Consider the following 26,762-nt stretch of genomic DNA (forward strand, 5'->3'; position numbering starts at 1 on the left):
TAATACTGATTAGATACGCGCGATTCTATCTGTGAACCGCGATTTTGGGTTGCGGTAGCTTATCGATACGTCGCGACCGCACGTGTATCGATTTACGCTGTTATGAATCGTTATGAATTGCCCTCGCAGCATCTCGTTAACCTTTACCTCTAAATTTTAATCACAAATTTGCATGTTAAAATATTATAAACGATGAAAGTCCATTTCATTCTATTCGGGGTCATACATATTGTCATTCTGTAAGGCTCGTCCACTACAGTACAGTACACTAACACATAAAATAGAAAATAATGGATCGGATATCGTGGGATATCATGCAAAACATTACCCACACTATCATGAGCCCTAATTCTCTCTAAACATCATTATCTCCCGAGGGCAGAAACCAGCCATTATATGCTGCCCCTTGAAATACATGCATTTTCATAGACCAGTTGAATCATCAAAGTAGACGCCAAAACTCCGAACAATGAGTGTAAGAAGAGATCATGAAGAATCCCTAGGATACTAGTCAAATTCTACGGTATCCGTAGGCCTTTGGTCTCTTCGTTCTTGGCGTCTTCTTCGTCTTCGGTCTGCAGCTGATGGAGCTATCGAATCTGATGGGCCTGCTGGAGAAGGGGTTATCGCACTCCACGTCGCACGACTTGCCGCCGGAGTCTCCAAACTGGAAACGGTCGGTGCAGCTGGGGGCGGTCCGCCAGAAGGACCTGGCTGGCCAGAATAATAGGCCGAATCTTTTCCTCCTCGTTTTCCTCCAGCAAATACAGGCGTTGGTGGCGACATTGATTCGGAAACTAATCCCTCCGCTGCAGCCTCTTCTGCAGTCCTGTGTGAACTAGAATCGCGTCGATATCGTTGACGGCTGGGAGGTGCTTCGCTCTCCGAGAAAGTACTAATGGAATCCGATCTACCTCTATGGCTACGTCGGTTTTGCGCCGCCGCTTCTTCTTGTGTGATACGTCGTAATGTGATGTTCCTATCCCTATCATCGTGATATTTCACTTTCACGCTTACTGGCTGACTGGAAACTTGACTACGGTCCCTTTGGTGTCGATTTTCTTCCTCTGCGGCGAGACCCGCAGCGCTAGCAGCAGCCGCCATGGCAGCTTCTTCGGCGTCTCTACGACGACGGGATTCATCCCGTCTATGTGTCCCATTTCCAGCAGATGAGTAAGACTCGGTGCCTGATCCTGGATGCAGCGGATGAAGAACTCCGTGAGGGTCTGGTGGCATTGACGGCATCGAAACTGGGTCAGTAATAACACTCTTGGATCTCGACCTTGACCGGGAGTGGGAATGCGAGTGAGAGTGCGAGTGGTGCGAGTGCGATTGTGAGCGGGAGTGCGGATTCGAATGGGAGCCGGGAACAGAAACTGGTACTGGTACTGGCACTGGTACTGGAGGTGGACCACCTCGCGCACCATAGGGTGGCATTGGTGGCCCGCTAACACTTGTTCCCGGAGGACGATCTTCAAACATTGACGATTCTGTGTCGTATGTCAAGGTTGTGGCGGTTGGAGCGGTAGGTGGTACCCGGCGTTGTGTTGATTTTGTTGGCGTACTGTATCCATCGCCTGTGTATTTTGACCCGCGATGTCCGCCCCGTCTCTCGTCCTCCATTTTCCGTCGTTCCTCATCCGTTTGGCCATCTCCCCTCATCTTCTTAGCCAACCAACCTAACCCGATAGCAGCAAGAATGCCTTTCCCTGCCTTACTCTCCTCGTCATCGATAGCTCGCCTCGACGGACTAACGTATGACGAATAGTCTGAAATGTAACTGCTCTCTGTAATCGGTGGTCGCGGATGGGATGCGCGTGGTGTCATAGGCTCGGTACCACCACTTAGAACTGTAGTAGCAGTAGGACGACCAGGGCCCGGTAGTAGCGGAGTGTGCGGTCTTGGGCGGGCGTGGAGCTCTGTCCGATCTTCGCTAAATTCACTCTCGGTATACCCGTCAGTAGCACTCTTCCGGACCCGGCTTGGACGGCTAAATCGACTGGGCGTGTCGGTCGCGACAGCAGAATATTCTTCGTCGCCGTATCTTCGCTTTTCTCTTTTATCTCGAGTACCTTTAACCAGCGCGCCGGCCCCAAGAAGCCCAGCTAAGCCAGCCAACCAATTCGATTTACCTCCTTCACGGCGATCGGACCTATCAGACACCTTTTCATCCTCGAAGTAGCTCGCAGAGCCTCTTTGAGATGGGATCACCTCAGGTGGACGACTTCGTGGCTGCGATATGCTAGTACTTCGTTCTTCGTCTATTTCGCGATCCTTTCTCCCTCGCAAAAGTGCCCAAAGGCCAGCTCCTGCCGCTAGCGGCCCCAACCATCCCATTCCTCGTCCGGACTTGCGTTCCGATTCCGTAAACCCACCTTCAGAACGCCCGCCGTGAATCATCAGGTCCTCCCGGTCGCGGTTGCTTTCGTGTCGCCAACTGAGGATGAAGTATGTCAGGAACAAGAATGCCATCCACACGGCATATAGAACGAAGGTAAACAAGGGAGACCCATAAAGCGTAAGTCCAAGGGGAATTTGAACGATTCCCAAGATCGCAATCGCTCGACCTAGCCAGCGATGAAGCATGAGTTTAAACGACTTTCTTCGAATATTCTTCACTATACGACCCCCAATCATTTGAACCAGAATCATGACATATATAGCAAGTCCAATTCCATGATGAGGGTTCGTTAAGCTTCGACTCGGGCCCACGGCAAACCACCCAAGCACGAATACGACCGTACTGAGACCGACAGCAAGAATGTTTAAATATGCGTGCAGCCGAATAAGAGAGCCATATGGCCTAAATCGCGCGTACATAACCGCAGCCGGCACGATGAAGAGGAAGGTTATAACGGCAAGAATACCGTGGCCTGTTACCAATTGATGGTATTGTTCTACTGTTGCAAAACGGTTGCCCATGCCTAATAGAAGTTCAGATTTTGTTAGATATTATGGTAGGGAGGAGTATCGGTTTACCATTAAATCGCATAGTTTCGAAGTTTAGCCCGGCCAGGTTCGGCAGCAGGAAAGTATTCTTGGTAAAGTCCCAAGTCCCGTCTCCTACCACCATCGTGTCCGACGCATAGGTCGCCGACCCGGGCGCCGATAGCGCATCGGCCGACGCCATGGCCGCGAAAATGCTCGTGGACGAACAGTTCAGATAACGAACCTAGAGACACCACGAGGAAAAATCGGTAGGAATGCGGAATGCCAGATTCTTAAGGATTTCGGAATGTATGGTTACAAGCTACCCAGAATGTCGGGACAAATCTGTTCGAACTTGGGTATGAAGCGGTGAGTTATAGCGGTATATGAATAGCTAAAATTAGTCCTATCCTTCTCATACGTTGTATCGTAGGCCGAAAAAGCACTTCAAGCCGAAAATGTTTTTAAAGGGAAAAGAAAAAAAGGTTACTCTCTGTGAAGGAAAACTACCTAATCACGAAAGAGACATCTTGAGAGGTTGGATGGCTTTAGTGACATGGCACTGCAGATAACTATGTAAATTATGTAAATTATTTGCTGGCAGGGAATTGGGGAAAGCTCCCGCCCTCAGCTGGCCCTGCGTTGTTTTCACCGTCGGGTTGCGGGGTGACGAGCAAAAACCCCTGCCTTCCTTGCTTCCTAATCCCAACTTCTTCGTCTCCACTCTCGTAATCTGGTAACGGCATGTAACAAAGTTACATGTACATATGTACTTTGTACAGATCAACTACCTCCGTCATAGGTACGGAACAACGGGCTCGAGATTTACCGTTTCACAGTTATACCTATAGGATCCACTATACCAGCCCGCCAGCCCGCCTGCCCGCACAGCTCGGCCCAACTAGAGAATTATCAGGTACCCGAAGAGATCCAATCCAGATTACAAGCTTAACGGTTCCACGTGGAACCGACCTTTCTTATTCAAGCTTAATTTGTGTCACTTGCAGTTGTTCTCCTCAACCTCCTTTAGTCCGCCGACAATATGTTTCTTTTGCACAAATACTTCTCAAATACCTACCCATAGCTAGGAACCATGTCGACCGTTCGGTTACCGTTCCTCTACCCGCATTTATTTCGGGCAGCCCGCTTCGGCGAGTCTTCAGCTCACGGAGCAAAGATCCGATGTCGCAAGTCTTCGAATAATAACCCGCGCATGGTGGCATTCTCATCTTCCACTCCCTCAAGACAGGCTGTCTTTGAGAGGCATGGTAAAGCCATCGAGCCGTTGCCCGTCACGCCCGACGTTGTAAACCTCCCTGCGCCAGGCGCAGATCCCGCGAAACTATCGAGCTTCTCGAATGCGGAGCCGCCTAGCAAGGAGGATGCAAACAAGGGAAAGAAAGCAGCTCAAGAACATCAAACGCCAGAGGAGAAAGTAGCAAAAGAACCCGGTGATGCTGAGGTTCCTCCACCAGGGGCGTCTACAGTCTCCGCCTCCTTATCTTCGAGTCCTCAGCAAGCTGCAACAGAGGCCAAGATGCAAGAAAGCGGTCCGATGGAAGCAGTGTTACATATGCCTCCTCCCGAAACATATCACCATCCCCATCTATCAGCTTCCCCTTACGTTCATCACTTCGACACTTACACTCTTGTGAAGCAGTTAGAGGAAGGTGGGTATAGCACGGCGCAAGCTACTACAGTCATGAAAGCTATTAGAGGACTACTAGCTCAGAATCTAGACGTTGCCCAAGATGGACTAGTGAGCAAAAGCGACGTGGATAATGTAGGCGCAAGTTTCTAACTCTATCTCACGCTGGCTGCTAATAGATATGTATAGGAGACGTATTTGTTTCGCGCTGCGTGCTCGGAACTCAGTGCTGAGGTAAAGAACAATAAGAGGGCTGCCGACGAAACAACACGTCAGCAGCGAACCCAGTTGCAGCACGAAGTTGATATTCTAAGCCAACGGATGACCCAGGATCTCATGACACTAAAGGATGATGTCAAGGGCATGTTCAACGACCGCCGGATGAATGTGAGAGAAGAACAGAGGACGATGGAGAGCGTGGTTTGTCTTCCTCTATCTAGAACTCGCTGGAACACCTGCTAATCATCGCCTTCTAAAGATCCAACAGCTCAACCTGAAAATTAGCGTGACTCTCAACAGTGATTCCAGATCGGACATTGAGGGGCTACGCTGGGTGCTAATTCGGCGATCCGTCTTGGGTATAATTTTCATGGCGGTGTTAACTCTAGGGACTCTGCGATACGCAACATATGTTAAACATGAGAGGCGGAGGGAAGCAGAGGAAAAGGCTCGGCATACTGAAAGACTCAGGAACAGTCTAGGAAGGGAAGATCACGCCCCTCCTTTCGATGCGGCGGAAATTCTGGCGGCAAATTAAACCTTGATACCCGTGGGAATAGAATAGACAGCGATGGTAAAAGAAACGTGACTTTCTCTCGACCTATTTTTGCGAATTATGTGCACAGCAATTGCTTAACCGGCATAAAATCATACATAAGTCATAAACTCCCGAGGCCTATTAATAAAGCTCAGCCGCCCCGAACGCCTTTGCGCAACCTAATGAAGTGTAGAGCAACACTAATTATCCAAGCCCAAATATTCTAATCTCTGTTGTTCTGAGTAGAGGAGTCCCTTTCCGCGGCTTTCCTTAGCCTTTCCTCTTGCCGCTTCCAGTGGCTTCCTTCCTCGTAGTCCTTGCTTATCTTCAATGCATTTCGTAACCGCTCACTCTCCTTGATCTTCGCATCGGCTAGTTCGTGAACTTGATGCGCCTTGAGTGGTTTCCTCGGTGCCGCACCCCTATCTCCCTTGTTCATCTTGGCTTGCAGTTCTTTTCGTAAGACATCGCAACGTTTATCAATCTCATCCTCGTCAACTCTACGTATACCGCATTAGTCGGGTAACAGCTCAAAGGCAAACTGGACGCGCGATTGATCAAACATACCCTTCGTCTTCTAACTGGTCGCGCAGTTCGAAGACCTTTACTTCGACTTCGCGCTTGCGATCGTGCTCCAGAATCTCCTTGTCCGGTTGTCGTTGCCGATGCTTGAAGCTATCGAGGTCTTTGGTATTGTAGGGGGCTGCTCGATCGCGCGGCTTGAGGTGTGCTAGGTTTCGTTGGACATATCCAGATGTCCCACTTCCTCTGGGTGTCGAGAGTCCAACATTGTCAGACATGATTCCGTTGGTTTGTTAAAAGGTCAAATAGGTAGAGATGATATAGTTAAGGTAATTGAAGGTGAATAGGTACATAGGTACGTAGCTTGGTGAGCTAGAGCAAAGAAGCTAGGAAGGCGGTAAAGAGTGGCGGAAACGGAATGGTGGGGGGTTCATTTACCATCTAAGTTAAGAGCTACCCTGAGGGTCACAACTTTGCCCCGCTATATGATGCCCCACCATAAGTATGAGTCTAACATGCATAGTATGAGTCGTCGCAAAGGAACTGTCAACCAACCATGAGCTTAAAGATATAAATACTCAGATACATTAGGTTAGGTACCTATAGGAAGGCGATTGTTTCTAATTTATAATTGACATCACTTTCCTGTTAAAAAATTCTGTTCATCTTCCAAAGTTTACAGATCCAACCAAAGAAATATCTTTAAGGAGTTTAACTAGTTAGGTACCTGTTATTTCAAAAACATAAACTATGCCTGCACCTACTACCGCACAATCTTCATCGGGGACTGCAAGCTCGGCACTGCAGTTCCCACCCATTACAAGGGATCATATAATCAATTGTTCCTATGATTCTTGGTTCCCCAAGTGAGTAGACAATAATATGAACTTACAGCTTAACGAATGCATATAACTTACAAACTAATAGATATCGCATGTCATGCATCAAATCACGTATCATACCCCTCTCACCCGAATTTATAGAGTATATCCGCGAGGACGGTATTATCCTTGCCGATGATGATGGAGCTGAGCCAGAGGACGACGAATGGGAATCGGCACCATCAAGCTTCCGGCCACCCGTCGAGGAAGTTGACTCGGACTCTGATAGCGATGAGGATGAAGATGAGGAACCTAGACTACCGCCGAATCAGAGATTTCCTGAGTTACACCAAGTGATCAAAGACAAGATCGCAGAGCTAGGCGGTGCGGTAGCACCGAAATTGAACTGGACCGCACCAAAAGATGCGGCTTGGATATCACCCCACCAGAACACTATCAAGTGTACAAGTCCTAACGACATATATCTACTGTTGAAGAGTTCGAATTTTATCACTTACGACTTGGAGCACGCTTTTGATGACTGCACATCCACAAGCAATACTTCTACAGGCAACACACCAGCTTTCAAGCCCGTGCTTGTGCTACGCTCATACTTCAATCCTCACACAGCCATGGAATTCCGCTGTTTCGTGAAGCATAGGAACCTGATAGCCATCTCACAGCGCGATTTACACTTCTACGAGTTCCTGAAGTCGTTACGACCCGACATCGTTGGACGGATCAGCCAGTTATTTAACCATAAACTACGATACACGTTCCCGGACGGCAACTTCACGTTTGATGTGTATATTCCAGAAGGCGAGGACGAGCCACTAAGTAGGGCACGACTTATCGATATCAACGCCTGGGCTCCACACACAGACAGCCTTCTCTTCGATTGGAAGGAGTTATTGGATATGGAGGTGCCCAGCCCAATGCTTGGAGTAGTCGGGGGGGCCGAAGAAGAGGCAGAGGAAGAAGATACGGACGAGACGTCGGGGGATGACGATGAAGACGACTTCATACCAGAGCTACGACTTATCGAAAAAGAGGACCCTGCTGCGTTCAACTTCAGCTCGCCGCAGTACTCGGCGCACAAACTGCCAAAGGATGTCGTAGATGCAAGCTTGGCCGGAGAGGGCGGAATGCGGGATTTCGCGCGAAAGTGGAGAGAGATGACAGAGTATAGGGAGAATATTGCGAATTGGGAGACGAACGACAAAAGTTAGGTTGTCTAGTGTAATAACATCGAGCCTTGCATAAGCGGCCTTTTATAGACAAGATGCATTTAGTGATATGTTTTCAATAGTACTTACTGTTGGATATCTTTCATTCTCAAAGACTAGCTAGTAACGACGAAATAATGGCTATAGGGAGATTACATCTATAACGTAGAGCTCTCCTTTCGTTTATCGAATCATCATTATAGTCTTTTTGAATCTAAGATTATATAGGAAATTAAATTCGATATACGACAACTTGAAAATAAGGCCGGAAGTAAAACTAAATGAGCATATATTCCCGTGGTATACTGAGACATAGAGCACTGTATAGAAGCATTTAATCCAAGGATAACTACCTTAGGTAGGTAGTTAGAGGAGAAACACAAGAATAACCAACCCCTTTAATATGTATAGGATTTTTCGTGGGGAAATAGAGAATACCCCAGTGGTATTCGGGTTTAAATTTCTTGATTTAAATAGGGCGGTGTTTGTCATACGTTGATTAATTGATAGCAAGCCATCGACAATACGACAAGTCCTCAAGAAACCTTATCCATAATATCTCAAGAATCTACTAATATAGCAACTTAAGTATTTCATAGAATCATAAATCAGACCTGGAGAACCGTCATGAAGCGCGTTAATACCCACCCTTAAACCAACCTCCCTACAAAACCTGTATCATTCTCCCTCTTTTCACATCAAGGTACGTGCCTGAACCGCCCGGAACATAGCACCCAGAGTGCCATTCCTGATTCTAGGTCCTTAACTGAGGGTAAAACTTGACTTGCCAAATCTCTCACATAACAACGCAACAATCTCCCAGCTTGCGCACAAACTTCGACAGCAGCCGCTCCAGTTCGTCGGGCTGTTCCTGTTCCTGGTGATGCTGCTGCTGCTGGGAATGGTGCTGCGGCCGACCCCCCTGGTGATGTTGTGGCTGTCCACCGCCGTGCCCGTGATCGCCGTGCTGGGCCGACGGCTGTTGGGGGAGCGGTGGCATTACGGCCTCGCCGCCTTGAAGGTTGACTGTTTTTGTGTGAGTAAACATGTAGGTATATATATATATATCGGTACCGCGAATTTGAAATTGAGTCTAGGGGTAGATTTGCGATGACTGATCGGGGCGTTACGTACCGTAGATACGACCCGCATTCTCCTCCGTCGCGTACTGCAACCCTAGCTCGCGGCACACCTGCTCCACGCGGGGCTTGAGCTTCTGCACGTGGTCGGTGCTGTGGTTCCCCTTGCCCACGATGCTGTGGTGGCTCTTAGCTTTGGGTTTCTAAGGGGTTATTTTACTTGTACTTATCCTTTCTCCTTTTCTCCCTTAAGTGGATATCAAGGGAGAAGGGACGGAAAAGGAAAGGAGTAAAGTTGGGTCTTGTGGAAAGAGAAGGGCACACGTACACGTGGAGATGCGTCTGCCCGTGCTGCTGAGCATAGCGGATGCGGCGCTCAAGGATGTCCTCGGCCTCCTCGACGAACTGACCGTGCAGGTCGATGGTGTCGTCGGTGACGCGGTCCGTGGCGTTGTTCTCCCGGAAGATGTACTCGCTGGCCTGGCGGTTGTACTCGTCCATCTTAGCGGCGTGCCGCTTGCCCTCGTTGCTCAGCTCCTTGGCCTCGGCGCCGTCGCCGCGCTCGTATGCCTGGTGCGCCTGTGCATTTGGGGCAGGCGGTTAGTGTGGCGTACGTAAAATCCTTCGGTGTCATCTCGGTGAAGGTAGGATGCTTATGCGTATATCTACGGTAGGGAGGAGGGGTGGACGTGTGGGTGGGTAAGAACATTATATAAGTAAGGAATGAAGTATGTATAAGTATAGGTATAGACAGCGGGTATAGATAGGTATGATAGGTATATGAAATGTAGGTACATACCCGGTCGAAACAGCTGTTCCGTTTCGCGGCTTCCGCCCGCGCCAAGTCTCGGAGCCGGTCATATTCGGCTTCGGCGTCATTGCTCGGACTATGGTTGAAGGCTGCAGCGGAAATGCCGATGGTATGTAAGCTTGTGAATTGATAAACTAGGTACGATTGGACTTGGGGGTGTATATGGTGATTGAAGCCCGACGTGGGGGATGTTGCGTCACTTGGGACGGTAGACAGGGGATAGAATTGCTATGATATGGTGATATACATATTCATGTAGTAACTATGCAATGTATACATACCTCCGCCTCCTAATCGCGTTAGGGGAATGGCCATTATGCTAGTTGTATATCGCGGCGAGGGAGGGAAAACGATGCAATCAGAAGCTCGGTGTGTATAGGCGGTCTAAGCTTGGGCACTTGCACGTATCGGCGACAGCGAACGCTTGAGCCTCAAGTTAAAAAAAGGGATAACTAATAATTAACAGGTAATTTTACTTTTTGTAAATAAAAACTTGATTGAGCTAATAATGCAAAGTAGGGCGTACGCGATCTGCAGCTCATCTGTTCCCAAGCCGGCTACGTTAGGTACCGTTACCGTTGGTGGCTGGGAAAAGGTTGACTTCTTTTTGTTTTACGTGTCGCGTATCTAAAAATTTACCTAAAACCTGATTCGCGGGTCTCGAAAAAATGGATGCCATAGAAGAAACAAGTTCTGATTAGGTACATGCCTCTCCTATAAAAAATATCTATGCAATAGGTAAACATTTTGGTAATTCTTGGTATTTGAGAGTTGGCCTATACCTAGTCTTTCTTTACTCGGGGAACTATATGTAGAAGACGGCCTATCACCGAGTTAGGCCACCAAATTAATAACGAGACATCTTTCTAGGTTAATCTACTGCTTAAACCTCCTGCAGGATGGTTGAAGGATTGTAGGCTTCGGTACTATCTAATGTATCAATCCGGCGCAGATTGCATGCCCCTGGCAGTATGGGGCGGCTCAGCTTATAGGGAAATACAACCTTAAGGTTAAAGCAGTACAGATGTTTCGATACTGTTGGCTTCCAGAAGGCTTCTTTGTTCATGCATTCAGGCATGATCCTTCTTAAACCTGGGGGATCAGAACAGCCTTGTACGATGTCTTGAAACTCGGATGTATGCTATGTACCACATGCGCTGCGCATAGATCAAGTTCAGCTGAGGCAAATTCTGGTAAATATACCGAGTGGATCTATGTAGATGGCTCATGTCCATCCATATAGTAGATTTTTGCTTAAGTCTCATATCATTAGTCACTTTGGGACCGAATGGAAGTTTCTGTTTATATTAAGTAGCTGAGCTGAACTTGATCTAAAACAAAGCTGCGCGCTTCTCTTACAAGAATAAACTTGTAGTTATTAAAAAAAATTGAAGCCAAAATCTCCGTCTCGGCCTAGACTCCGATTGAACACGAAAAAATCGCTGAGCCAGAATAGCGTCATCTAGCCGCAATGGCGCAAATTGTAACCTAGCGACCTCGTGGCAATGGAGTAGGTCTGGGTTGGTATGGCTGGTCTGGGCTTCATCCAAGATTATTTGAGAATAGGGGAAATTGTTCCGAATAAGCAGGGACGACATTGGTTCATTATACAAATGAGAGGTAGGTATTACACCTTGTCAGCCTACCAACCTACATGGTACACCGAGCCTCTTTTGGGGGGGAAATATGTTGTGGATGGGTAAATCTTCCCATCGTGCGAATGTACCACCCATTACCCCGATACATCATTTATGTACATCTTAGCGTAGAAGTGATAACTCATTAATGCGAACTTAACAAAATTTCCAACATGGACGGACCATGGACAGATGTGGATTGGTGTCAGGGGGGCTATTACCTATCTACCTGATCAGATGGATCGACTTCTCGCGTGGTCGGCATGGTTCATATCACCAGGTCGAGATATATCAGTACTGGAGATATATCATTGTTATTGTTTGAGAAGTTTCAGAGGGTTGAATGGAAGATGTGATGCGTTTTGAAACTTAGAATGATCCTACTGTTTAGAAGGGGCCTAAGCGTAATATTGCCCCTTTTATATGTAGTATCGTGGAAGAGGTGATCTTAAGTTGTTCTAATGAGATTATAATGCTTATATTACTTATTACTTATGTCTACCTATACTTACTGAAGCTATATTCAAACGTTGTCATATTTTATTATGATTTTAAAGTTATTAATGTCGATGCTGAACTGAATGTTCTTGCTTTTCGTTATTAGTCTTTATACTGCGCACGGTCCAAGGCGGGTCATTTAAAATATTGATACCAAAGCGACGGGCTAACCGGGTCAAGTGCATATTGGATTCGATTAGTCCGGATTAGAGGTAACTAAGCTGATCTTCAAAGGGCAAGATACTATTTGAATCAAGAGATACCTAATAGTATAACCCAGGTAGCGATTAATGTCAAAGATGCTAAAGACGCAACTATTTATTCCGAGTTAGCTCTTACGTATACTTGATCACGTTTCAGCCCATGAATCACACGTTAAGATGACAAGGCTTGTCCTACATAACATGTCAGATCATATTATGCACGTTGCTATTTACATCTTTTTCTTTGCGCGAAACAGACGATCTGGTGGAGTCAACCCGCTTGCTTATATGAGGATCCTGGGGAAACGGCTCGACTTTTATCTTGTATACTTCTAGAAGCATTACCTAGGTACCTAATGCAGTTCCTAGCAATTTATCAGTTTACCTATATCAAGGCCGATTAGAAAGGCCGAAAACTTGTCTTAGTTACGCGTTTGTTTCAGTGCTCACGTAAGGCGAATTGTTGCTGCATACAATTACATTGTCCTACGGATGTGTCGATGCATGTGTAATTCGAGATGGAGGCAATCTATTCGCTCCGAAGCCTGGCAGACCTAGGCAGACCTAGGCAGACCTGCAGATAGGTGGGTAGCAGTGGATGGACCTGCAGTCAGGTTGTGAACAGGGGTCTCGAGCATCCAAAGCATCCTAATGTGCCATTGTAATCAATCTGGCCATTTAGTAATAGTTACTACCCAGTGATATAGGTATGCCGCTTTCGTTTGTTCGTTTATCGCTAGGCAGGAAAATAACTACGGAATAACAAACTATTTCCTAGTCCTATTTGATGAAATTATGTATATGATTGGATGTAATGTTTAAATATACTGCGGTAAATCCGGGTATTTGACAAGGCTCGATACTGCTTCTCCCCGATCTGCGATAGGTATTTCTATACATCCATACAGTATACTAATCAGCTACTGTATGTGATGCGAAGTAGTGGTTCTCCCCCGTGTTTTTTGTGGTTTGTATGGTTACCAGTTCTTCGGTCATCTCCAGCGCTGATAAAAATGCATCCATTCCCATGGTTAAGACTTTTCTAATCTGACCAGCTGGCAATTTTTTGTGGTAATTTTGTTGCTGCATTTAGAATTATCAATACATCATTGTATGTAACCTAGAGTTCTTATTGCTGACGTGACTTCGATATTTGCACTTAGTGCTTTGAAGCACTAATAGATAGATGGCTGTGTGGATGATGTATGCATATGTACGTACATGTACATAATATATTCTAGATCCACTACCAGGTACATATCTAATGTACTACGGCGGCGTGGACAAATTGCATCAAAACCTTACATTATGTAAGCAAACGTTTCAAAGTACATTTGAACTATGGGATATATTTGAGAATTGATATTTCATGCGGTATTAACTTTACCTAGGACTTAAGTTTACTGGTAACGGGTTTCGTTGTATAACTTTAAATCATTGTAAAAAAGGATATTATTATCTTAAGTCGGGAAAGTGTTTAATATACGGAAAAGTAAGTGGCTAGATATAAATAAGACAAAATTTCCAAAGTTCTTTGTACAGTTAAAATTTTCAATATTAAATACTGAGCATCGATGTACCTAATCCATCTACGATGCTGGGCAATAGGAGGTACCCACAGGCATTCTATTAACTAGAGACTATTAGGATTAGCGTTGGCTTTGTTCCTCGCATAAACTGTGATTGATCTAACTATATTCGGTCATAGTCCCCTCAGTTACTGCCAGCCCCGGCACGATTTTTACCACCCCATTTCCGAATTGATTCTCTCACCCTTTCGTTTTTCCCCTTCTCAAACCAATTCCTTAGGACAGGGGGTCGTCCGGCAACAAACCAAAGCTGCACTTTCAAAGGCAAAGGTGCTCCACTTGGTCATCCATCTCGCCCCGTCACAATCTCTCGCGACCACCCTTTTTTTTACACTCTTCCTTTCCACTGTCAGCTTTTCTCATCACATTCGCCGTTTCTTTCCTTCGGCGAATTTATCCCCATTTCTTATCTATCGTGTGTGTCTCTTCGTCAGTTCAATTGACATTTTCCGGTATGTTCTTGTCTTGTCTATTTACTGGTGTCTATCGAAATCATCTACGCGGAACGACGGCCTACAACTGCGTCTAAACCGGCGCAAGCGGTTGGCTGGTCTTGTTATCTGCGCCCTTGGATGAAGAGAGCGTCCCATCACTTCGGCTGCTGTCTTCTATTTTTTCTAGTATTATTACCTACTGACACCATTGTTTTAACAGTCATCACTCGACGTATATTATTTTCGCGATAGACGCCGAGTTTACATTCGTTATAACATTTAGTCCAGACTCCTTTAATTAGTCAAGATGGGTTGCGGAATGAGTACGGAGGAGAAGGAGGGCAAGGCCCGCAACGAGGAGATTGAGAATCAGCTTAAGCGTGATAAGATGATGCAGCGCAACGAAATCAAGATGCTTCTTCTGGGTGAGTACTAAGAACATCTCCCCTCAACCGCGGCAATCGATCTAATAGCCGAAGGTGCTGGTGAATCTGGAAAGTCGACAATCTTGAAGCAGATGAAGATCATCAACGAGGGTGGTTACTCGCGCGACGAGCGAGAATCATTCAAGGAAATCATCTTCAGCAACACTGTTCAGTCAATGCGCGTCATCCTCGAAGCTATGGAATCCCTAGAGCTTCCATTAGAAGATCAGCGAATGGAGTATCACGTCCAGACGATCTTCATGCAACCCGCTCAGATCGAGGGTGACGTGCTGCCTCCTGAGGTTGGCAACGCAATTGAAACTCTATGGAAAGACCGTGGTGTCCAAGACTGTTTCAAGCGGTCGCGTGAGTATCAATTGAACGACTCTGCAAGATAGTACGTGGATCACTGTTTAATCTCCCACTCCTGGACCATCTAACCATCGCAGTTACTTCGACAACATTGCTCGAATTGCTGCACCTGACTACATGCCTAATGATCAGGATGTCCTTCGATCTCGTGTCAAGACAACCGGTATCACTGAGACAACCTTCATCATTGGTGATCTAACTTACCGAATGTTCGACGTTGGTGGCCAGCGATCAGAACGTAAGAAGTGGATTCACTGCTTCGAGAACGTCACCACCATTCTGTTCTTGGTCGCTATCTCTGAATACGATCAGTTGCTCTTTGAAGATGAGACAGTAAACCGTATGCAGGAAGCTTTGACCCTATTCGACTCGATCTGCAACTCCCGATGGTTTATTAAGACCTCTATTATCCTCTTCCTAAACAAGATCGATCGATTCAAGGAGAAGCTTCCCGTCAGCCCAATGAAGAACTACTTCCCCGACTACGAAGGTGGCGACGACTACGCTGCCGCTTGCGACTACATCCTTAACCGATTCGTCAGTTTGAACCAGCACGAAACGAAACAGATCTACACACATTTTACATGTGCAACAGATACGACACAAATTCGCTTCGTTATGGCTGCCGTTAACGGTATGTAATATAATTTACCTTGCTAATTGTCAATGTCTATGCTAACACTATTTTAAGACATAATCATCCAAGAGAACCTGCGTCTATGCGGCCTTATCTGATTAAGAATAAGAGTAACACAAGCGCAAAATCTATTATAGAGCACCAGCTCACCCAATACCCCCCTTTCGGTACCGCATACTCGACGGCTGCTAGTAATGTCATAAATCTGGCTAACGACTTGACCTGCGCCCTTACCATGAACTGGCCAACGATCTCCTTCCGTGTGTTTGTTTTGCGCCCATTTTTGTCTCACATACTCCCTTTATACTCTTTGGTACGGCCCCTACCAGCCTTGCGCGAAGATTCAGGACACCGTTGATCGCACGATCCGGAAGTAGTGACAGGAAGGAGGACGTTTGCATCTAAAGTCACGGCGGATTACATACCTTGTTTAATAACGAATTCGCGGTTACGCCGGTTCCTTTCCATTTCCTTTGCTTTTCGTATTTTTTTTAATCTAAGGCGTAATGAGTGCCTTAGTGGATGGCTGAAATCCGGCCGGGAGGTGGATCGTAGGCAGTTGCCTCTTTACACAGTAAGGAGAGGATGACTGATGAAGCTATACCAATAAGGGGGGGAAAGCGTGGAAAGGCAGATCCTGAACAATTGGTTGGATCTGTAAAAAAGATCAATAAAAGCCCATCCCATTATTCTAATCTGTATACCCTCTGAAAACTGTTATCTTGCAGTTGGCGTTCGATGAATTGAGTGGCTATAGATCGTGTCGCGTTAACTAGGTGGCATTTAATTGTACAGTATAAAGGCTTTGATATGATGTTAAAAAGTGATGTCCTTCTATATATGTTTGAAAATTCTGGGTGTTTCATTGGTGAATTTGTGTTTGCCTGTTATGATATTGATATTCAGCTAATAACATAATTGTCGGTCGATTTCTCTTCTAGAAGACAAATTTGCTTGCCTAGGTACCGGCGTAAGGTATATATTACAAGATCTGATTATTGAAAAAAAGGTTCCTTCCATACCATTGAGGGATAACCGAATCTTACAACGCAAAAATTTTCTTTTTACAATGCAAAATGTATGATCATCTTGGATGTATATATACGCTTCTTACTCATCAACATATCCCGTTTCAACCTTCTGATATAAGGTTCTCATCTTGTTCCTGCCCACTTCCATATCCAACTTTTCGGTATTTTAGGGCATGTACTTAGTCACATACTTAGGTACTTATGTATTTCCAGTATAATTTCCCCTTAGGTTTGTTTTTGAATCACCTACATGAATAGGTACCTCTTAAGTAGTTGCAATGGAGTTGTCTATCTACATGTAACTAAGTCATGGTATTCAAGTTAGGTACGTGGATACCTATATGCGGGGATCTCCTGACACTTATGTACTTAGATATGTACGTACCTCCATAGCACGTTAGGTATGTACCTATGTACCTTCTACACCGCCCGGCGAAATTACGGTTTGAGTTAAGCTTTTTAGTTACGGGCTTTTCCGAAAGATTATTTCATCCTACATCATTTCACACAGCTGCCGACAGCTGAAAACTCTCATTCTTCCATAAGACATCATCAATCGGACTACCAACTGTCAGCCAGCAGGCGGCTTTTTCTTGATCACCTGGCCCACCATGAAAGGCGTCATGCATTCATCCCGAGGTGGCCGGCCGAGCAAGGTCACCAAGCCGGTCGGCGCTCCGCGCGCAAGAGTCAATCGTCGAATCGGCGCTGTTGACGGACTTGCAAATCAAGATCCCGACCTTGAGCAACAAGATGCTACTACTGATGAGGATTTCGACAATGATACCACTTTCGATCCTGAGGCGGCGGCTGCTGCTGCCGCCGCCGCCGCCGCTCAGCAGCATCACCATCACCACCAGCAGGTGGAACTCACCGCAGCTAGCATTCTAGCTAACAGCGTTCAGAATCCCAATGATCAGCATCCTGACCTTAGCGGTCATCTTATGGGAGGTGATGATGCTGGGGTTCATACTACAGAGGAGCTTGCTCACCAGTCCGGATATCTCGATATCAACATTGAGAGCGCTTTGGCAAAGAGACTGGCCCGCGACCCTGGCATGCGTCTTGCCCAACAGCGACGTACCGGACAGAAATTGAATCTAGTCCGGCGTAGCAACGTCGAAGCTCTCTTCGCACATATTGCTGGCGAGGAGGCACCCCAGCCATGCAAGAACTGCCACAAAGGCCACGGGCCTTGGACTAGCTGCGTAATCATCGACGGTCAGATGTGCGGCAGTTGTGCCAATTGCTGGTTCAACGCATCTGGTGCTCGATGCTCCTTTCATGGTATGCCATTTACCTTAATCCTTTCAAAATACACGTATAAATAAGTATTGATAGGCTAACCATATACATAGAGACTCGCAATCCCCAGGCTCACGGAAGTCAGATTGGTGGTGACAATTTCGCCTATCCCATGGCCGCTCCACCGCCACCCTCAAGCATGACTCCGTTCAACTTTGCTTCGATTCCTGCTTCTACTGATCCTGTTGTGCGCTATACGATAGAGCAAGCATTGGCCCAGGTCCGCGGAGCAGATCGCGCAAACAGGCTTATGATCATGATCGATGCAACTACGAAGCAGCTAGCCTACCAGATTTGCCTGTACGAGGAGGCTGTTCGTGAGCAGCAGAACCAAGCTGGCCAGGCTGGTCAAGCTGGTCCTCAAACCGGCCCTCATGGAGCTTCCCAGTCCGTCGTGAATGAGCAAGATGCACCTTAGGATGGCCACCCCACTAACGACGCGAGACAAACCCAGCAAAGCGGTTAGCAGCCGGGTAGGCATCAGGAGAATGGTACTCCTCAATTTGACCTGCTGGCAGGATTCAATGCGATTGAATCCTCAAATCATTGAGGAAAATGTTCAAGGCAATTTCTAAGTGGAGGAGGAGTAGCCTCCCGGGTCAAAATAATTGGTCAAACTCTAAGATGTCTATAAGAGGAACTTGGAACATTCTTTTTTTGCCATGCTAGTTGGTTTTAGTCATGCATGAGTCGATGCGCGCTATATGGAAACGCACGGAGTTTAGGTTGAGTGTGTTTTTTCTTATTTACGAAAATATCCGGGAAAGGAGGAGGTTGTCTGTCTCGCCGTAGTCTAGCATGGTCACGGAGGGTCTACGAAGTTTTCAATAAACTCGCTCATGATGACTGAATTGTCTTATCTTCTACGTTTGACTGTGGCGTTGATGATAGTAATTATAGTAATGATGCGCGTCACTTATAGATACCTACCCACTTGGCTATATAGTTATTAGATTAGTTGAAGTCTGTTTAAGCTTGGTGTGAAAAAATTCCAGAGCCTCAAATTTTTTTTTTCTTATTTGCTCTTCAGTATACCCTAGGCTCCATGAGACTAAGATTGAATGTAAACAGAGCGTTGAAGTATGAATAATAATGATATGACAATTAACTGAACAATAAACTAAGATATGCCTTCGGCCTCGGCCTTGCAGGAGGTATTTCAAACCCCATATATGTCTAGCACAAAGACTACCCACCCAAGAACTGCCACTTTGTTAGACGGCAGATTATGATAAATCACATCTTAGGATCTCAGATATCTGATTTAAGGTAGTTAAAGCCGCAATAGTTTTTTTCTTTTAGAAAGGAAGCTCCTGATAAGCTTAGATTTAGAAGTCAAGATTTACATTGCTTTGATGTTAAGATCAGATTAAACAATATTGCATTCATCTGAGAACCTGATATTATAGAAACCATTAGTGCGTATGTGTCTTGGACACGGGTATAATATAGGAGGTATGCAGTAGGTAAACTAAGAGCTCTGATGGTCTTCTATGGCTTTAGCTCGATAACTTGCAGGGTGCCCATGCGTCTTACGGTACTTCCTGATTTTAGAAAATATGTCCGGGAGCACAAATATCCATATCAATGGAATGAGACAGCACATGATTGTATCAATAAACCAATTGTTCCTCGGCGAGCCTCCCAATGTACTCCATTTGAAAACATATCCGTACAAGGCCGTTGTTATGAAGTACTGCCCCCTTTCGAGCCCTCGGATCGCGCCCGAAGCTACAGTATCGGGACTCTGTACCGGGTCTCCCTCCTCGAGCATCTTTGTAACACCCGGTTTCGTCTTGTTCTCGCGTTCGAAACCCGGGCTACCAATCGAGGCCGGGTACACAACGTGGACTTTCACGTTCTGTGGATACGCCTCTACCTCCTGCACTAGGGTGTCGGCCAATCCACGTAACGCGCTCTTCGCAGGTGTATATGGCCCGTACCCAACTACTGGGAAAAGAGCTAAGACAGAAGACGTGAAGATTAAGTGTTTCGGTTCCGGCACGACCGGCGCGTCGGGTGCACACCATAGCCTCAGTACAGCGTGGGCTATCTCGGCCGCTCCCCAGAAGTTGATATCCATCTGGCTTCGCGTCTGAGATAGGGGTACCTCGAGCCAGAAATCCGGGGCAGACATGCCTGCTATGCACCACACGATATCAATGGGTTGGTCATTATTCCAGGCTACGGCTTCAGCAAGCAAGGGAGGGGCATAATCGGGTTTCGCAACGTCGGCCGAGATGAAGTGGAACCTTTGGGTTTCGGGGTCGCGGGCGGCGGCCTTGGCTTCGGCCATTGCAGTCTCGAGTTTGCTGGCGCTTCGTGAGACGAGGATGACGTTTGCGCCTTTCTCGGCCAATTGTCGAGCTGCGCTTCTGCCCAGCCCCTCCGAGGCTCCCGTGATCAAGACGGTCTATAAACAGGGCGAAAACACTTGTTAGATATGCCCAAAAAAGAGACAATTCGGGTGGTCCTGTTGACATGACATACCTTGCCCTCCACGGGCATTTGGTTGCTCCAAGAGACACCCATTACGGAAGTAGAAAGTATTATAATTATACAAGGACGATTGTAGTGTCAATTTATAGACAATCGAAGATCAAGGCTATTGAAGAGATAGGAAATTATATACAACAATCGAGACCTTGGAAGAGTACATAGGGTTAGGATATTGGTGGAATGCAATTACTGCATTGTGTACGTGTGGAGTGAGAGTGTGAAATAAGGAAGAGTAGCGTAGGATTAGCTGAAGCTGTCACGGCCCTTTTTTGAGGATAACTTCAAAATGGAACCAGGGGACTGTTTATGCACTCCGCTATTGTGCATAATAGGTGGAGCCACTTACCTTTGATGGCCCACCTGCGGCGCTTCCTTGTGGAGCAGCTATTGATAACGATAAGAGATCAAGCTTAGCATTTTGCGTGGGGAAAAGGAAAAAAAAAAGTTCTAAACGTGAACACTAAAAAAGTTTATAACCAAGCTTGCGACCACTCACGCCAGCTTGTACTTTTATATTTTTTGCATTATCAGAAACATTATCAATATGGCAAAGAAAAGAAAGGCATCCAGTGGCCTTTCGGAGCCAAAGGGTCCTCGCGAATATAACCCTGCTGATGCGAGATTGGGTCCTATTAATACCTTCGAAGATATAGCCGACTCAGAGGAGGAACACTTCATGGACAAGGAGCAAATTCTTTTTGAAGATGACCGAAAGCCCAAAAAGCAAAAGCGGCAAGAAGAGGAAGAAGAATTCTTAGAGAATTCTGACGAAGAGGCCCTTGCCTATGATGACGAGGACTCCGATGATGAGGAGGACGGCGATGACCAAGACGGATACGCTCGTAAACCTACGAAATCTGCCAAGGGGAAGGCTGACAATGGATCTGAATCTGGACAAGAGGAAGGCGATTCCGGCTGGTGGGGTTCATCGAGGAAAGAATATTACAATGCCGACAATCCCGAGACGGAGGCCGACGCTTTAGAAGAGGAGCAGGAAGCCCGGAGACTACAGAAGAAAAAGCTGGCAAAGATGTCTGAGAGCGATTTCATTTTCGACGAAACCGAGTGGCTCGCTCCGGAGGGCGAGGATGCGGAACAAGATGACGTTGTTACTGAAGTCTTAAAGGATGTCGAGATTCCCGCTGATATGAGCCCCGAGGAAAGATACCGAATTCTACGGACAAGATACCCCGAGTTCGATTACTTAGCAGATGAGCTCCAGCAACTTCAACCTCTACTTGTGACTATACAAAAACAGGCAGAAGGGCAGCTGCCTAAGTCATTGCCGGTAGTCAAATACCGAATCCTAGGCTGCTACGTCGCCACGCTTGCTATGTACTTCGCTACCTTAGCATCACCAGCTAGGGATGTTGCCAACGGAGCTGCAAAAGCGTTGGATCCCGCAGAACTACGTGATCATGAAGTGATGGGAACTCTGTTAGAGTGCCGAGATGCATGGAAGACAGTAGAGCACCTGAAGATATCGGATCATACACACGTAACTAATAGCATACCATCACCACCGGAAGAGGAGCTACTAGCCACCGAGGAGAAAATACAAGTGGAAACTAAATCTTCAAAGAAATTAAGCAAAGAGGCCAAGGTCAAGGCCAAGGCGGAGAAGAAGAAAGCGAAGGCCATTGAAGAGTCACTTGCTGATCTCGATGCGCTCGTTATTACTAAGAAGAAACCGAAGAAGTCAACCGTTGATATTACGGCAAGAGACAGTGACTCAGATTTTGGTGAAGAGGAGGCTCTTGATGCCAAATCGGCTGCTGAAAAGGCAGCTCGGAAGAAGAGTCTTAGGTTCTATACCTCTCAGATCGTACAGAAAGCCAACCGCCGAGCAGCCGGAGGCAGGGATGCAGGTGGCGACATGGATATTCCTTACAGGGAACGCCTGAAGGATAGACAAGCACGCCTCAATGCCGAAGCAGAGAAGCGTGGTCAGAAGAGCTCAAAGATGGGTGCTGATCTTGGAGATGCTAGCGATGAAGAGGACGAGCGAGTTGCTACTGCAGTTAGAGATGACGAGGATGAATACTACGATATGATTGCTGCAGCAACAAGCAAGAAGAAGGGAGATAAAGCAGCCCGAGCAGCAGCTCTTGCAGCGGCTAGCAAGAATGACCGTATCGTGGAGACAGAGGAGGTCGGCGAGGATGGAAAGCGTAAGATTACTTATCAGATACAAAAGAACAAGGGACTTGCGCCGAGACGTAAGAAGGACGTGAGAAATCCGAGAGTAAAGAAGCGAAAGGCATATGCAGAGAAGCAAAAGAAGTTGAAGAGCATGAAACCGGTATACGGGGGCGGCGAAGGTCGTGGTGGATATGGAGGCGAGCTTACTGGTATCAAGCCGGGCTTGGTCAAGAGTGTCAAGTTGTAGTCTTCGATTTTATTATTGATTATTTTAGGTGCTTACATGTAGGTACTTTAGGTACCTATGTAGGTAGGTACGTATTTATATCCATGGATCACACCTGCTTGAAATTACTTGAGAGATGTGATGTTAACCTTATTTCTAAGGTGTAGTTGCCTCGTTCCTTCCATCGAGTACAATATACCGAATAACAGGTATACCTAATGTACATACATCCTTGTAAACAAGGCTCGTGCTTATAAGTATCACTTCAGCCTGCTTATTCTATTTCATCTATAACTTAGTTACTCTCATATAATTTATATTTGTCGCGTCGTCAAAATTATCGTTCGAAATGTCTTCCACTAAGAAAACTCCTACGACTCTCTCCACTTTGAGTTTGGGTTCTCTATCCAACGATGTCAGCTTACCAGATGACGCCCAAGACACCATCTCGTCCGTCTCATGGTCGCCTGTTTCCAACCACCTGGCAGCAGCATCTTGGGATGGCAAAATACGTGTCTACGACGTCAACGCCAACAACAGAACCGCGAATGGAACAGCTATGTTTAACGCGGTCGGCCCCGTTCTCGGCTGCGACTGGGCCAAGGTAAGTTTTTGAGTTTCTTCTAACCCTACAGCGTGAAAAAAAGAAATAAAACCAATGTGGGAATTAAAATAGGTAAGTGGGAATGTTGTGATATAGGCTGGAGTCGATGGGGTGGGTATTGATGCGGGAAATCAGGACGGGACAATAATCGCAGCTGGAGGAGCTGATAAGTCGCTTCATATTCTACATCTACCGACAGGCCAGCAAGCTACTCTCAGCTCGCACGAAAAGCCCATTCGCAGCGTGCGTTTCGTCGAAATCCCGGAATCGAATACTCACATCGTGGCGTCCGGGTCCTGGGACAAGACAGTCAAATTATGGGATCTTCGTCAGCAGAGTCCGGTCACTACCATCATGTGCGAGGACCGTGTCTACTCGATGGATGCTAAGTCTCTTCTTTTTGTGGTCGCTACCGCAGAACGCCATATCCATCTTATCAACCTCCGACGCCCAACTGTCATTTCCCGAACTCTGGAATCGCCGCTCAAGCATCAGACCAAGGTCGTCGACGTATTCCCAGACGGCAAGGGCTGGGCGACAGCAAGCATCGAGGGAAAATGCAGTTTTAACGCTGTAGACAAAGAAGAAGATCGGTATTACTATCCTTTTTCTTATCCGATCTTTCGCGCGCGTCACCGAGCACTAATATGATCGTAATAAATGTTTACTGATGTTGAATGAATATAGCAAAATCAACTTTAAATTTCGCTGCCACCGTGGACCGCCTGAACTTAAGACGAAAATTACCAAGGTATGGTCCGTCAATGACGTACGATTCCATCCAGTCCAGCACACAGTCCTAGTCACAGCTGGCTCCGATGGCACGTTTCACTTCTGGGATCGCATCGCGCACGCTCGGCTGCAGGCATATCCATCGACCGGCAGCCCCATTACAACGACGGCGTTTAACCACGACGGCAGCCTGTTTGCGTACGCGCTCGGGTATGATTGGAGTAAGGGGTGTGCCGCGAATAGCCAGGAGATCCAGACGAAGCTTATGCTGCACTCTGTTACGGTTGAGGAAAGTACTCCGAAGAGTAAATAGGAGGGATTAGAGCTTATATACCTGGAAATGACGGGCTATAAGCAGGGAGGAACTATTCAGACGAATGAGTGAGGAAAATCGAAGATTGCGCTAAAAGCACGTTTCGATTTCAGATTGGCAATCTTGTACCAACGGAGTATTTCCTTTGTCAGGGGCTTGGTATATGTATGTATGGCCTATAGAAGGAAATAATTACACTGGTCACCTAATCCAGGAAGAAAGAACCTGCCCAAGAGAACCCGTTAAGCCGGATTACGAATGGAGTAGCATGTTGAGGGAGACTAGCAAGCAGAGATTAATAAGGTTAGAACATACAAATGTTATGTCTTTGTATGAAAGGGTGATACATGAGAGGATAGTTGTGGTATATCCCTCACTGAGTTAGATATCTCTTTCCTATAGGGATAGGCGAGATGACGCTCAGGTACCAATAAATGACTGTGCGACAATAGAATTATTCCTATGGAACTTTAATAGTTACAATTACCTTCTGTAATCCCGCTGCAATATATAGGTAAGATGCCAAGTGAAAAGCGGTGTGATAATCATCACGGAAAATCATATTCTTATGGTCTCGGGCGCTTTCAAAACCTAACCTAACCTAACTTAGTATTGATAGATAAGAGTTGCTCTTATTTATTCATATTGTTTCCGTCCATTATTTACTTACCTCACCTCGAGTATTGTTGGACGGCTATGAAGTATAATATCCTTTCCGCAACGGTATCCGCTGGCGTCAGCATCGCCGTTGCGAGGGACATCTATGTAGCTAGTTACGCTGGACTTGTGTACCGTCTGACCTTCACTAGCAACGTCGATGGGAGCCATTCGTTACGGGAGGTCGGGTCGACGTTGGAATGTGGTCGTAATCCGGGATGGTTGGAACTTGATCCAGTAACAGGCACGCTATTCTGCGCAAATGAAGCTTATACGACCACCAACGCTGGCTCGGTGGCGTCATTCTCTAAAGAGTCTCTTTTAATACTAGGCAACATCACCACCGATTATGGGCCAGTACAGTCGACATTTTATGCTCCTAATCGCTTGGGGTTGGCTCACTACTCGGGAGGTGCGGTCTCCGTCGGTATGTATCAAAAATACTCTATGCTTGTTATTTTGAAACCCCCTTTCTATAATAGTCTCGAAACCGCCTTCGTAAGGTATACAGTGGCTAACGTTTAGTAGTAAGTGTGATAGCCCTATCATTTCAACCCAATCAAAAAAAAAATAACGCCAAAGATTCTAGAATTGTAGTATCGTAAAGCTGATACGAAATGTTTGCATACATTAGATTGATACTTCGGATCCGAGCAACTTGGTCGAGCTTCAGAGCTTCCACTACTTCATGGATAAATCTGGTCCTAACTCAACGCTGCAAGATAAGCCGTATCCCCACGGCATCGTCGCCGACCCCACCGGAAAATTCGTGGTGGTGCTCGACCGCGGTGCAGATGCCCTGCGGACATACGCGGTAGGATGGGATGACCGGCTAGTTGAACTAGGCGCGCACTACATCGAGCCTGGGAACGGGCCACGCCACGGCGTCTTTGTCAAAAGCAATAGTAGCAAGACGTTCTTCTACGTGCTCGGTGAGCTTACCAATTCGCTGCACGGGTTCGAAGTAGTGTACGGGAAAGACGGGACCCTGGGTTTCAAGCAGTTCTACAAGGACAGCGCGTACCAGACTGGGTTTGGCGATGCCGCGGGGGTTGCGATACCGGCGGAGATTGCGGCGGCGGAAAACGGTAGGCATATCGTGCTTTCTACGCGCGATGAAGGGCGAAGCGTGTACCGTGGCGAGCGTAGTGACAGTATCGCTTCGTATAGCGTTGATCTTGATACCGGCGATCTTGCGCTTGTGGGGCTTACGGCGTCGGGAGGTCTGTGGCCGCGGTCATTTGCTATTAGCAAGGACGGGACGCTATTTGCGGCTGCGAATCAATATAGCGTTCCGGGCCGGCTAGTTGTGTTCTCGAGGGATTCCGGGACGGGTGTTATAGATGATCAGTGGCCCCTGGTGACTTGGACCACGGAAGATACGTTACCTGACGGCCAGGGCATATCGCATATTATATGGGATGAGTGACTGAGTTATCTACTTGTATCCTAGGTAGATTTGTTTTTCAAGAAGTATATGATTTTTTTGGAGTCTCATAATTATTCATAGCTATGAGGAGAAATGGCCCTTGTATAAAATTGGATATATAGCAATTCTTTGATACTCAAGTATAACAATGGTTAAACCAATGGAATGAATATAAATAATAACTCAGATCTAAGATTAGGTACTTAATATATGTAATCGATATGAATTTATTGGCAC

The 26,762-nt window shown here is 46.6% G+C and overlaps 11 protein-coding genes across 12 annotated transcripts; 7 read left to right on the forward strand and 4 right to left on the reverse strand.

The window, feature by feature from the left end:
• Positions 1–1,013: 1,013 nt before the first annotated feature.
• Positions 1,014–3,130, reverse strand: GL218_04532 (uncharacterized protein; the record flags this gene model as incomplete). Its single annotated transcript, XM_033581148.1, has 3 exons — positions 1,014–1,226; positions 1,390–2,924; positions 2,980–3,130. The coding sequence occupies 3 exons, from the start codon at positions 3,128–3,130 to the stop codon at positions 1,014–1,016; spliced, it is 1,899 nt and encodes a 632-aa protein (XP_033435968.1).
• An 891-nt stretch (positions 3,131–4,021) lies between these two features.
• On the forward strand, positions 4,022–5,333 carry GL218_04533 (uncharacterized protein; the record flags this gene model as incomplete). The annotated part of the gene is made up of 3 exons (XM_033581149.1): positions 4,022–4,711; positions 4,766–4,996; positions 5,055–5,333. 3 exons carry the CDS (start codon positions 4,022–4,024, stop codon positions 5,331–5,333), a joined length of 1,200 nt encoding a protein of 399 aa, XP_033435969.1.
• A 223-nt stretch (positions 5,334–5,556) lies between these two features.
• GL218_04534 (Pre-mRNA-splicing factor CWC21) lies at positions 5,557–6,133 on the reverse strand (the record flags this gene model as incomplete). Its single annotated transcript, XM_033581150.1, has 2 exons — positions 5,557–5,833; positions 5,901–6,133. 2 exons carry the CDS (start codon positions 6,131–6,133, stop codon positions 5,557–5,559), a joined length of 510 nt encoding a protein of 169 aa, XP_033435961.1.
• Positions 6,134–6,605: 472 nt separating this feature from the next.
• On the forward strand, positions 6,606–7,905 carry GL218_04535 (uncharacterized protein; the record flags this gene model as incomplete). Of its 2 annotated transcripts, XM_033581152.1 has the most annotated exons (2): positions 6,606–6,721; positions 6,783–7,905. In XM_033581152.1, the coding sequence occupies 2 exons, from the start codon at positions 6,606–6,608 to the stop codon at positions 7,903–7,905; spliced, it is 1,239 nt and encodes a 412-aa protein (XP_033435962.1). The 2 variants fall into 2 exon arrangements, with proteins under 2 accessions (XP_033435962.1, XP_033435963.1); XM_033581151.1 differs by lacking the exon at positions 6,606–6,721 and having other exon boundaries at positions 6,790–7,905.
• Positions 7,906–8,698: 793 nt separating this feature from the next.
• On the reverse strand, positions 8,699–10,107 carry GL218_04536 (Smr domain-containing protein C11H11.03c; the record flags this gene model as incomplete). The annotated part of the gene is made up of 5 exons (XM_033581153.1): positions 8,699–8,928; positions 9,037–9,158; positions 9,310–9,560; positions 9,781–9,881; positions 10,074–10,107. The coding sequence occupies 5 exons, from the start codon at positions 10,105–10,107 to the stop codon at positions 8,699–8,701; spliced, it is 738 nt and encodes a 245-aa protein (XP_033435964.1).
• Positions 10,108–14,460: 4,353 nt separating this feature from the next.
• GL218_04537 (Guanine nucleotide-binding protein subunit alpha) lies at positions 14,461–15,685 on the forward strand (the record flags this gene model as incomplete). The annotated part of the gene is made up of 4 exons (XM_033581154.1): positions 14,461–14,578; positions 14,633–14,975; positions 15,028–15,584; positions 15,642–15,685. 4 exons carry the CDS (start codon positions 14,461–14,463, stop codon positions 15,683–15,685), a joined length of 1,062 nt encoding a protein of 353 aa, XP_033435965.1.
• A 1,544-nt stretch (positions 15,686–17,229) lies between these two features.
• GL218_04538 (uncharacterized protein) lies at positions 17,230–18,341 on the forward strand (the record flags this gene model as incomplete). Its single annotated transcript, XM_033581155.1, has 2 exons — positions 17,230–17,905; positions 17,977–18,341. The coding sequence occupies 2 exons, from the start codon at positions 17,230–17,232 to the stop codon at positions 18,339–18,341; spliced, it is 1,041 nt and encodes a 346-aa protein (XP_033435959.1).
• Positions 18,342–19,394: 1,053 nt separating this feature from the next.
• GL218_04539 (3-ketodihydrosphingosine reductase gsl-3) lies at positions 19,395–20,455 on the reverse strand (the record flags this gene model as incomplete). Its single annotated transcript, XM_033581156.1, has 2 exons — positions 19,395–20,336; positions 20,414–20,455. The coding sequence occupies 2 exons, from the start codon at positions 20,453–20,455 to the stop codon at positions 19,395–19,397; spliced, it is 984 nt and encodes a 327-aa protein (XP_033435960.1).
• Positions 20,456–20,966: 511 nt separating this feature from the next.
• GL218_04540 (uncharacterized protein) lies at positions 20,967–22,811 on the forward strand (the record flags this gene model as incomplete). The annotated part of the gene is made up of 1 exon (XM_033581157.1): positions 20,967–22,811. The coding sequence occupies one exon, from the start codon at positions 20,967–20,969 to the stop codon at positions 22,809–22,811; it is 1,845 nt and encodes a 614-aa protein (XP_033435300.1).
• Positions 22,812–23,139: 328 nt separating this feature from the next.
• GL218_04541 (Poly(A)+ RNA export protein) lies at positions 23,140–24,439 on the forward strand (the record flags this gene model as incomplete). Its single annotated transcript, XM_033581158.1, has 3 exons — positions 23,140–23,394; positions 23,491–23,987; positions 24,082–24,439. The coding sequence occupies 3 exons, from the start codon at positions 23,140–23,142 to the stop codon at positions 24,437–24,439; spliced, it is 1,110 nt and encodes a 369-aa protein (XP_033435299.1).
• A 696-nt stretch (positions 24,440–25,135) lies between these two features.
• On the forward strand, positions 25,136–26,525 carry GL218_04542 (6-phosphogluconolactonase; the record flags this gene model as incomplete). The annotated part of the gene is made up of 2 exons (XM_033581159.1): positions 25,136–25,523; positions 25,819–26,525. 2 exons carry the CDS (start codon positions 25,136–25,138, stop codon positions 26,523–26,525), a joined length of 1,095 nt encoding a protein of 364 aa, XP_033435302.1.
• Between the last annotated feature and the right edge of the window lie 237 nt (positions 26,526–26,762).

The sequence above is a fragment of the Daldinia childiae genome, assembly GCF_008694065.1.
Source record: "Daldinia childiae strain JS-1345 chromosome Unknown Scaffold4, whole genome shotgun sequence".
Taxonomy (NCBI): domain Eukaryota; kingdom Fungi; phylum Ascomycota; class Sordariomycetes; order Xylariales; family Hypoxylaceae; genus Daldinia; species Daldinia childiae.